This window comes from Mastigoproctus giganteus, chromosome 9 (assembly GCF_048544385.1).
Source record: "Mastigoproctus giganteus isolate SK-2022 chromosome 9, ASM4854438v1, whole genome shotgun sequence".
In the NCBI taxonomy this organism is placed as follows: Eukaryota; Metazoa; Arthropoda; class Arachnida; order Uropygi; family Thelyphonidae; genus Mastigoproctus; species Mastigoproctus giganteus.
In genome coordinates this window covers 218775101-218787755 of record NC_143583.1, presented here as the reverse complement: position 1 = coordinate 218787755, position 12655 = coordinate 218775101, and the positions used below count along the sequence as shown (strand labels likewise).

The 12655-nt window shown below is 38.2% G+C and overlaps 1 protein-coding gene across 1 annotated transcript in view; it reads left to right on the top strand.

The window, feature by feature from the left end:
• Positions 1 to 12655, top strand: part of shot (dystonin-like protein short stop) — a 1739701-nt gene that overhangs the window by 928082 nt on the left and 798964 nt on the right. The window contains exon 45 of the mRNA XM_090380932.1: positions 10706 to 10865. Within this exon, the coding sequence (XP_090237058.1) occupies positions 10706 to 10865 (160 nt within the window). The remainder of the gene's footprint in view (positions 1 to 10705; positions 10866 to 12655) is intronic.

Sequence of the window (12655 nt, the reverse complement as noted above, 5' to 3'; positions counted from 1 at the left end):
TCCACTTCACCCCTCTGTTCGTTCGAAATACCTGTCCAGCTGAGCCTTAAACCCATTTAGACTATCAACTTCCACTACAAGGGATGGAAGTTTATTCCACCAACCAACCACCCGCTGGCTAAAGGCAAATTTCCTCACGTCTATCCTACATCTGTTTTTTCTCAATTTGAATTTATGCCCTCTCAGGTGATTATTCTGAGCAAGAGGAAGAATCCCATCAGCATTGAGCATGCTCAAACCATTCAAGGCTTTATACACCTCTATCAGATCACCTCGCCGGTGCCTAGTCTCCAGACACTGTAATTTGCAAAACTTAAGCCTTTCTTCGTAAGAGCACCCCTTTGTTCCATTCACTAATCTTGTTGCCCTTCTCTGTACTCGTTCCAGCATTTCTACATCCTTCTTGAAATGAGTCCTCCAGACCTGTATACAGTACTCTAGGTGTGGTCTGACCATTGCCTTATACAATGGAATAATCACCTCCTTATCCCTGCTAGAAAAATTCTTATATATCATCAACAATACACCATGAGCTACTCTTGCAGCCCATCTGCACTGCTCAGAAAACTTTATATCTGCCTGCACAACGACCCCCAGGTCCCTTTCATTCTCTACCACTGTCAGTGTAGTACCACAGAGTTGGGGTTGCTGTTTCCCATATGTAGTACTTTACATTTGTCAATGTTCAACTTCATTTGCCACCTCGAAGCCCATCTGCTCAACCTTTCCAGATCCTGTTGCAGTAGCATAGTGTCAGTAGTGTCCTTCACAACCCTGCCAACCTTCGTATCGTCGGCAAACTTGGACATTAAGCTTGATATACCATCATCGATATCATTTATAAATACAGAAAATATCCAAGTACTGTATAAAAGTACTTGGATTCGAATGACTTTCTTTTCCTCGTTCAGTGTGGTTTCTGATGGAACAGGTCCACTTTGGACCACTTAATTAGACTGGAAATATTTATTCAAGATGCTTTCCTAAAAAGAGAACACCTGGTGTCCATATTTTTTGACATGGAGAAAGTGTACGACACAACTTGGAAATTTGGTATTTTAAGAGACCTTTCCAAACTCATTCTAACGGGTCACCTTCCTGTTTTTATAAAAAACTCTTTAACCCATCGCCTCTTCCATGTTAGAGTAGGATCCACCTTCTCACAATCCTTTTTCCAAGAGAAGGGCATACCACAAGGATCTGTTTTAAGTGTTACGCTTTTTGCCATCAAATTGTACTCCATTACAGAACAACTTTCTCCAAGATAGTGCCCTTTATGTTGATGGCTTCAGTATATTTTCCTAGTCGTGCAACATGAGGGTTACTGAGAGACAGCTGCAACAAGCCATTGATAGACTAACTCCTGGGGATCGGCAAATAGCTTCAGATACTCTGCAGAAAAGACCATTTGCATCCATTTTGCTGCAAGCTTAATTAAGACTTGGACAAAGCACCATTCCTGTAGTAGTGGAGACAAAATTCTTGTGTCTCATATTCGATAAAAAGTTGACATTCCTCTGTCGTATTAGTAATGGCCACGTGGTGCAAGGAAACCTATGGCTTATGCTGCACAAGCAAAAAAAAAAAAATTTTTTTTTTAAATAAAAAAGAAAATAAAAAAAATAATAAATGATAAAAAAAATAATAATAAAAAATAACAAAAAAAATAAAATAAAATAATAAGAATAAAAACAAATTAATAATAAGTAGAAAATTTTTAAAAAATAATTAATAATTTTCTCTTTACAAAACCATGCTGAGTATCCTTCAGAATTCCATTTCTATGTAAGTGATCCTGAATTCAACCCTTGATCATAGTCTTCATGAATTTCCCTACTACTGAAGTTAGGCTAACCCACCAATAATTTTCCACTTTACTTTTAAAACCACTCTTATGTATTGGAGATACATTGGCACTTTTCCAATTCAATGGAATTGCTCCTGAGTCCAGTGATGCCCTTATAATTAGCCTCAATGGTTCAACATACTCACTTGCTGCCTTCCTTAAGATTATAGGGCAAATGCCATCAACTTCAGGAGCCTTACTGGCCTGTAGGCTCAAAAGTTTTTTCATTAAATAAACATGTTAAATTTCAATATTATTAATTACATTTTTTTCGACTTCAATAATTTCTCATAATTTCCCATTGATGTAAATGGTTGCAAAGTAACTGTTGATTTCATCTGCAACTTCAGCTGGGGTATCTAATACTATCCCAAGTCCATTACATAAGGGTCCGATCTGGTTTGTCCTTCTCTTCTTTGCATTTATATATGTGAAGAATTCCTTATCCCCCCCTCCGCTCTTTGCTCTCTTTCCCAACGATTTCTTATAATCTGCCTTTGCCAGCCTAACCTTTTCAGTGGCATTATTAATGATTAATTTGTAGATGTTATAGACTTCAGTACTATTGCTCTCTAACTTTTCCATGCCATCTTTTTCTGCTCAAATAATCTGGCATATTCGCCAACTACACACCAAGTGTATAAGAGTTGAAATTTTTTTGTGCTCTCTCTTCTACTTCTCGGGGTGGAGACCAATGCACTTTACGCCATCTGTATCATGCACTTGTTCGATCAAAATTAGATTATCAGTCTCAAGTATATGCATTTGCCAGAAAAAGCATCATTCGGTGGCTTGATCTCATTCACCATCACGCTATCCATATTGCTATTGGAGTTTTTAAAACATCTCCTGTCCAAAATCTTTATGTTGAAGCCAAGAACCATCTTTGTCCCTTTGCCGAAACCAACTGTCTGCTATATGCTGTCAAGCTTAAATCCCTGCCAGGCCATCCCAAGTGGACAATTGTTTTTGAACCACGATGGGAAAATCTGTACAACACTCATGAGATGGCCAATCACCCATTTGGTATTCGTATCCAAGGTCTATTCAGAAATTTGGACATCACAGTAGACAAATATTGCCCCATTACCTAGGCAATCCCTTCCACCCTGGCAAGCTCATTCCCACCTGCAATTTCTCTCTTACCAACTGGGGGAAGGATAGTACTCCATCTGCCACCTACCTGCAGCTCTTCTGAGCACAGTGATCTGAGTATTCTAACTTTTTGCCAGTCTTCAGAGATGGTTCGAAGTGAAAAGTGCTGTTGTGTTCCCAGATGCTGCAGCTGTGTTCCCAGATGCTACAATATCTGAGCAGAATGCAGCATTTTCACTGCTGAGCTATGCACAATTGAGCTAGCCTTGGATCACATACAAACACACTACCACTAAAAATGCATCATATATATAATGAGGGTGCCTCCGTAGTCAGGTGAGCAGGAGCAGCAGTGCATAGCACACGCTTCTTGATTAGACCGGGGTTCGAACCAGTGACCATTTGGAGGGAATGGTGTGATGATTTTTTTTTTTTTTTTTTGGCTGATGCTGCATAAGCTCCTGCACTTGCTTTCTTGCATCATGTGCCACTACTACTACTACTACTACTACTACTACCACCAAATACGGAGGATGCGGAAAGTTCAGGGAATGACCACCGCATATCCCCGGAGCAATATGGCCTTAGTTGCTAATGCTCCTAAAAACCAAATAACAAACAAACATATATACTGATTCTCTCAGTTCATTGCAGGCTTTATTCATTGAGGTGCACTCCTCATCCAGTCCTGTCTCAGGTACAGCAGAGAATACATTTCCTTTCTGAATTGGAATTTGATATTTTCTTCTGCTTGATCTCCAGACACATTGGGATCAATGTGGCTTGGAAATGTTATGAGAAATCATTTGGTGGACTCCGCAACCAAATCAGTAACCCATTCTAACTCTTGTCTGTTAGTCCCCTCAGAGATTATAGACAAATAATATGAAAGAAACTAGTTTCCCAATGGTAACACTCTTAGCATGGGCAGGCTGAAAATAAGTTATATGATATTAAGCTGTAATAGAACATTGAGGATCTAGTCTGTGTAGGGACCATAAAGAGGAAGTTTTCTACCTCGGCTCTGCATAGGACACAGTCATCACGCATGCTTTCCTGCCGAGAGCTGACGACTGTTATATGTGTGAGCATTGTGACACCATTAAAATGGTGTCACAATGCTCACACATATAACATTAAAATTTAGTTATTGACTGTCCTAGATTTTTAAATGCACGCCGTTTATGTTTTAGCACTTCTAACCAACTGACTGAGCCTTATACACTCGTCCGCAGTTTTTAACTTTTTTAAAAAACCTCTGTACATATATACAAATGTTTTTAATATGCATCATGTATATTTATTTTATCCATTTTTATTTTTATTTAAATTTTCTTGCCTTTTTTACCATTTCTGAATATTGATTTATTGTTGTTTATTTAACCTGTGTCTTATTTAAATATTCGACTTTGCGCACCATGGACTTAGTTGCCCATGCACCATAAATCCAAACCAAACCAAAGTATCCCTATAATATATGCAATGATAACTTAGCCAATACTTCATGAAATTTATTTACTATCCTCTTAGCATTAGTGTGCATAATCAAGTAAAAATGTGTCTCTTTATGCTTTCGGTAATCCTAACAATGCAATCCACAACCCAGAGTAGAAAACTTGCTTCTTGCCCTAATCGTAGCCGAGCATTCTGGACTATTGCCAAAGCTATTGGCCGCAACTTTTGCCCATCTCTGCTTCCACCTCTGTCCAAACCAGATGGTTCTGTTGTCACTTCAGCCAAGGATAAAGCTGACCTGCTAGCATCCCATTTTTCTTCCAACTCATGTATTAATGATCTTGGTAAAACACCTCCCACAATTCCCAACACTCCATTCAACGCCTCCTGTGGTCTTCCATCAAAAGGATGTTAGAAGGATTTTGACGAATCTTGATGCTAAGAAAGCTCCAGGTCCCGATGGTATTTCTCCACTTGTTCTCAAAACCTGTGCTCCTGAACTTACCTATTCTTTGCCACCTTTTTTCACTTTCTTATTCCAAAGGTGTTTTTCCTTCTGCGTGGAAATTTGCTCATATCCAGCCAGTTCCTAAAAAGGGTTACAAATCCTTCCCATCCAATTATCGTCCCAGCGCAATTACTTCTACTCTTTCTGAAGTGATGGAGAAATCAGTTAACCACCAACTCTTAAACTAACTGGAAACCTTCCGTCTGATCAATGATCGCCAGTATGGATTCTGTCAGTGGCGATCCACTGGTGTTGTTCTGGCTTATGATACCCATTTATGGACTAATTCAATGGAAAGGTTCGGTGAAACACAAGTAATTGCTCTTGACATCTCAAAGGCTTTCGATCGTGTTTAGCATAAAGGTCTTCTAAACAAGCTTCCATCTTATGGTTTGCCAACCGTTTTTAGTAATTGGTTATCCAGTTTTCTCTCGGATCGCTCACTGAGGGTGATGGTAGATGGCTCTCTGTCTTCTAACTTCTCCACTAATGACGGTGTCCCCTCAAGGTTCAGTTCTTTCCCCCACTCTTTTCCTCTTGTATATTAATGACCTTCTTCCATTGACTGGAAATCCTATCCATACTTTTGCCGATGATAGCACATTGCATTCCACTTTCCATTTTGAGAAATCTTGTCCTGCTCAATCAGCTCGAACTTCTCGAAAATATGCTACCAATTCCTTAAATGCCGATCTTCAGGTAATTCTCCAGTGGGGCAAAGATAACTTAGTTGATTTCAACCCTTCTGAAACTCAGTGTTGTCTTATATCTCGCAAAAAGGATTCTTCTGTTCCTATGCTTATCTTTAATGACACTCTGATTTCTAGGCAAAATGATATATCTCTTTTAGGGATTACCCTGACTTCTAATCTCTCTTGGCACAAGCACATTACAAATATTGCTTCCTCTGCATCTAAAAAACTTGGTTTTCTCTTTCGCTCTCGGCGTTACTTTTCTTCCAAACAGCTCCTCACTCTGTATAAATCGCAAATCCGCCCTGCCATGGAATATTGTTCCCACACTTAATCAAGAAGATTGAGAGAGGTTTTGGTGCCCCCAAAACCTCTCTCAGTCTTCTTGATGCCATTCAGAAGAGGGCAGTTAGGTAATTAATGATTCATCTCTAACAGTCTCTCTCCACTCACTTTCTCATAGACGTACTGTTTCTGCTGCATGCCTCTTCTACAGATACTTTCATGAGCACTGTTCATCTGAATTGGCTTCTATAATTCCCTCTCTCTCTTTCAAAACAGTCCAAAAACGTGCCGCCACCAGCCATTTACTGTCCAACTTCAAACTCACAGAACCAACTTTTCATCTTCCTTGTTTATTCATTCAACTGCCGTTTTCTGGAACAACCTTCCTTCATACGTATTTCCTGAAAATTAGTCTACAGAAGTTCAAGTCTAATGTCAACAAATACCTTCTTTCGTCTTTTCAGCCTCCAACCCAAGCACGGCTAAGTACTATAAGTTCTAATACTTCTTACATAACATTAAAAAAAAAAAAATATATGCTTGTCCCATGAGGATCTCAGTAGGCCTTGATATACTCTCCACCTTGCTTTCCAGATTACATTGCATATCCCAGTAGAGAGGCGCCTCCGTAACCAGGTGGGAAGAAGCAGCAGTGCATAGCACATGCTTCTTGATTAGACTAGGGTTCGAGCCAGTCACCACCAAATACGGAGGGTGCAGAAAAGTCAGGGAATGACCACTGCATATTCCCGGAGCAATATGGCCTTAGTTGCTAATGCTCCTAAAAACCAAATAACAAACAACAAACATCCCAGTAGAAGCACTGCATGAATCAGTTTCACCTCTGCATATACTAGTAGTAGTAGTAGTGGCATGTGATGCAAGAAAGCAAGTGTATGAGCTTATGCAGCATCAGCCAAAAAAAAAAAAAAAAAAAATCACGCCATTCCCTCCAAATGCCTGTCCAGTTCCTCCTTAAATTTATTCAACCCATCAACTTCCACAACGACAGATGGAAGTTTGTTCCAGCAATTAACCACCCGCTGGCTAACGGCAAATTTCCGCACATTTATTCTACATCTGTCCTTTCTTCATTTGAATTTATGCCCCCTTAGGTTCGTAATCTGAACAAGTGGAAGGATCCCATCAGAATTCAGCGTGCTCAACCCATTCAAGGCCTTATACACCTCAGTCAGATCACCGTGCAGGTGCCTAGTCTCCAGCCACTGCAATTTGCAGAACTTAAGCCTCTCTTGGTAAGAGGATCCCTTCATTCCCCTCACCAATCTTGTTGCACTTCTCTGTACACGCTCAAGTAAATCTACATCCTTCCTAAAATGAGGTCTCCAGACCTGTACGCTGTACTCAAGGTGTGGCCTGACCATTGTCTTATACCGAGGGACAATCACCTGCTTCTCCCTGCTAGCAAAATTCCTATATATCATTGACAAAACCCCATGACCTGCCCTGGCAGCCGGTCTGCATTGCTCAGAAAACTTCATATCTTACTGCACAATTACTCTCAGGTCTTTTTCAGTTTCTACCACCTTAAGTGTAGTACCACACAGTTGGTACGTTTCTCTGGGGTTACTTCTACCCATATGTAGTACTTTGCATTTGTCAAGGTTAAACTTCAGTTGCCACTTCTTAGCCCATCTGCCCAAATTATCTAGATCCTGTTGCAGTAGCACACTGCCATTACTGTCATTAACAACCCTGCCAACCTTTGTATCATCTGCAAACTTCGACATTAAACCTGATATACCTTCATCAATATCATTGATAAATATACAAAACAACAGTGGACCCAACACCGAACCCTGTGGGACTGCACTAATAACATTAGTCCATGAAGAGCAGCACCCATTGATTACCACCCTCTGTCTTCTCCCACTTAACCATCCTTTTATCCATTGTAGCAACTTACCCTTCATACCATTCTGCCCCAATTTGTACAATAGTGTTCCATGCGCAACAGTGTCAAAAGCTTTCCTGAAATCCAAATATATGATATCAAAATTATTTTTTCCATCCAGTTCCTTTGTAACCACATCATAATATCCTATCAACTTTGTCAGACAAGACTTTCCCTTAACAAACTTTCCCATGCTATTTCTGGATTATTGCTGCAGTCTTGTCTAGATGATCCTGCAATGCATCTTTAACCGGTGAGTCCATTATTTTACCTGGAACAGCAGTTAAACTAACAGGTCTGTAATTACTCGTGTTGCCCTTCGATCCCCCTTTGTGAATTGGGGATACATTTGCACGTATCCAGTCTGTGGGAATCTCCCCTGAGTCCTCTCATAATTATGGCTAAGGGTTTGCTTAGTTGCTTTGCTGTCTCCTTTAATATAACTGGATAGATCCCATCCACCTCAGCTGCTTTTCTTATATTTAACTTCAACAATTTCTCCTCCACTTTGCTCCCAGTTATTACGAAATCATTAAGTATCCTGCTGAAATTTGATAACCTTCTGCCATTTTCAAACCTTAATAATTCCTCATGTGTGAATGTAGATGCAGAATACTCATTCAGTTTGTTTGCTATCTGAGCAGGATCATCAACAGTCGAACCATCGATATCAAGTGGACCAATCAGATTCACCCCCTTCCTTTTAGAGTTTATATAAGTAAAGAAATCCTTTCTGTTTTTCTTAGCATCTTTTGCCAAGGATTTCTCGTAATCTGCCTTCGCCTGCACCTCTTGTGGGACCTGATTACAGACTAGCTTATATCTACCATAGACTTCTGAGTCACTTGAAAATTTAATATGCATCCCATGCATTTTTCTTCTCTGTTACGAGTCTCATTAGTTCATTAGATAACCATTTTGGCTTAAACCTTGAACAATATTTCTTAATAGGTATGAAACTTTTAGTAGCTTCCGCAATTGATTCCTTGAATGCTTCCCACTTAGAATTTACTGTTGGTAACATCGTCAGTTGATCCCACTGTACAGAATTTAAAACCTGTTGGAGGCCACTGTACTCACCCTTACGGAAGCAAAAACCCTTTCCTTACCCCTGATGGTAATTTAATCTTTAAGTAAATCCCACATCAGTACACTCTGATCACTGCCACCTAGTGGTTCCTTTATCTGCAAATTCTTAATACACGAATTATCACTGCTGAAAACCCGATTAAGAGTATTGCTTTCTCTGGTTGCCTCTCAAACATGCTGCTGCAGAAAACAATCATCCAATAAATCCACAAAAGTCTGACTAGTGTGTGAGTGAGTGACCAAACCGCAAGTTCCAGTCTATATCTGGGAAGTTAAAATCTCCCATTATAAGACATTCCAATTTACTAGCCCACTCTGTTTCTCTGTACAATTGTTCATCGTACTCATTCAAGTCATTAGGCCTATAACACACTCCTACTCTTATTTCTGCTTTTGCAGTGCTTATGTCACACCAAACTGACTCATCAGTACACTGTTCATCTATATCAACTGGATATACTTCTTTTGATTTTATGTTTTTCTTAATTTACAGCATTCCTTATATCTGTGTGACACCACGTCTCTGCTATCCCAACAATATCCGCCTTTGATGTCTTGACCAACACTTCAAATTAATCAAATTTATTTACTATACTTCTAGCATTGGTATACATGCAAGCATACATGCTCCTATTCCTATTCCCTCTAACAAATCCCATATACCCACCTATTTCAGGAAGACTGCCACCCATCCCTGAAACCTCCAGCACCCTTCACTCCAGGTCGCTACTTATTCTAATAGAAGTTGTGCAAAAATCACCGTGACCTCTGCCTATGGCTACTGTTAATCTATTAGTCCTTGTATCCCCCCAAACTATCAGTTTTCCGACCCACCTAACACTGCCTCGATAGCATCAGCAAATATTCTTGCACCCTTTCTATTTAAGTGTATCTCATCCCTGTAGAAGCAGTCTCTCCTGTTAACAAGTACAGTCCAGGCTGAAAAAAATTCTACCCCTTGAGCCTTGCACAATCTTTCCAGCGCCAAATTGATCGACAAGGCTCTTATCATATGCTCCCTTGTATCGTGTCTGTGCAGAATTGCAGACAGTTTCAAATTCAACCCTAATTCTCGGCTTTTGTTCAACAGTGACCTGTACTTGTTAAGTAATTCTGCCGGTCTCCTACTCTTAATATCATTAGTGCCAACGTGTACAACAATATCACCTATATGGTTGCCATTAAACTATTCTTTTGTGTCCCCCCCCCCATAAACAAGCAGTCTGACTCACCTAAGACTACTTCCAGAAATACAAATATTCATGCATATCTTTTTAAAATCAATCCTTCCTGTTAACAAGTACTAGCCATTCTGAGAAAAATTGTATCCCATGATCCTTGCACAATCTTCCCAGGGCCAAATTGATTAATAAGGCTCTCATCACGTATTTCCTCATATCATGCCTGATAAAGAATCCAGATACTTTCGCATTTAGCTTTAACTAACACATACCTGTTTTCTTAACATTGCTTCAAACAAAAGTAAATCCTCCATTCATCTATTTCATTAGTTCAGTAAAATCTTTACTGTTAGCTCTGGAGTTGCTTTCGATATTTCAACATAACACTGATCAGAATTTAGCTTCAACTACATGAAGTAAATCATATTTACAGAAAAATATCATTTGTACATTTTGTGATTCACTATTTGTTTTGATGTATGTGTTGTTTTCTTGTGAGCCTCATATATGTAAGTATTGATTTGACACTGAAATTTGTATTTAGAAAATAACTGTACATAAATTTAAAAGAATTACAAGTTGTGTTTAAAATTTTGCACAAGGATTAAATATATCTTTGCTTTTAAACTATTTAATTAGGCATACAAGGCTGCAGAAATGTTTAGACAATTGCCTTCGATTTCATTCTGTACTAGAAGTCTTCATTCCTTGGATAGCAGTCAGTGAAGATAAATTATTTTCACTTAAACCAATCAGTTTTCAGCGTTTTGAGCTGGACAAGCAAGCCAAAGAAATTCAGGTAATTAGGAAGTTGACTGGTTTCATTACCACTGTATAACATCACTTATTTATAATTAAAATCTTACAATAATTGTACATATGGCCTTAGTTGCTAATGCTCCTAAAAAAAAACCAAACAAACAATAATTGTACAGGCATGAATGTTATGGGAAAAGCTGTTCAATTTTTAGGAAAGAACTAATTATGGGCACATCTGTGTTTAATAATGTTTTCCATATACAGTGAATACTATCTGTAAACCCAAGTTTTTGATGTCTGAAAATGAATACCTCTTCCTCTCCAAAGATGTCACTCTGATGAGACCACCTTGAGGAGCACTTTCTTTCTGGGAATGATGGCCAAAGTCAGGGGAAAATGTGTTGCTCAATTCTACCGTCCAAAAGTCTTCCTTATTTCATTCAATACCATGATCAGCCACAAAAAAATGCATCTGTATTTGTCTTTAGTATTGTTGAAGTTAAATTTTTTCAAGTTTATAGTGGCATAAAAGATTCTTAAGGATGTGTAGGATCACTTAGATCAGTGTAATCTGACATTTTTAAAAACACATTCTTATGAAGATATCATATATGCTTAAAGCAGTTATCCTCCCCATGTCCATCTTCATGTAGTAATTAGCTCCTATTGGATGGAAAATTGTATATTTGGCTCCTTTAGAAAAAATTGATCAAGCCATTTCAAATTTAAATAAAATCGACTAATACGAATCTGGTGATTATTATTTCTTTGTCCATTCATCTGTGTATAATAACTCGACACCCAATGGATTACTTTTTGTGAAATTTTATACTTAGCTCTTTTAGAGTAATTTTTATGCGGTTTGAAAATTTCATTAAAATTAGACCAATAGTCATCTGGCAATTATTTATTTTTTTTAATGCCTGTCACATAGGGTGCAGTATATGTTATGTCCGTATACCGTATATCAGGCCTGTCAAACATGTGATTCACTAACCCCTGAAAATAAAAATAAGTAAAAAAAGAACAAGAAATAAAATAAATAAATGTTTACTATTCTATATAATAAATATTAATTAGTCAGTTTTAAATAAATAAATTTATTTTTAGTTGCATGCATTTTTACCTGAATTTGACATTTGTTTAAATGTAGCGTTCGGAAAACGGCAGAAAAGATAGCCACCTTTTGTGTCATTTCACTCTTTTATGCCCATTTCATTGTGTGTGTGCATGTGTGTGTGTGTGTGTGTGTGCGCGTGCAATGGTGTCTCAAAAGTCATTCTCACTACTTACTGCAGCAAAGTAAATATATGCTAAGTCATGCTTTTGCATACTATATTTTTAGTCCTTAAAAGTTACAATTTTATCCATGTTGAGCAGTCTGGAGTCAATTTTCTTTTTTCTTTTTTTTTTATCTTTAGTTAAAGCTGAATATAAAAAGAAGTCATATTTTAGATAAAATAAGTGTGGATGAGTGATAGGTTAAGATTTGGGACCTAAAGGTGGTTTTATTTTTCGGCCTGTGAACTTTTTTAAAATGGCTATCATTATTATGTTCGGACCTAGGAAAACATAGGAAATTTCAAGGTAATTAAATTTTTAAGGAACTATAATCAGTCACTGGGAATTCTTAGTAGAATAGTTGTACTATCTGATAGCTTTGATGTAGAAGTTTTCAGGATACCAAATTGTATTTTAAAATACTCACGTGTTGCTGAGTTATACATTATTGGTATTTTCAAGGTTACAGTAATTCTACCGAGTCAGCCATTTGGATGTTTCCAGGAGGTAAAAGAAGCAGTGCCACCTGCTTCTTCAGTGGTGACTAGA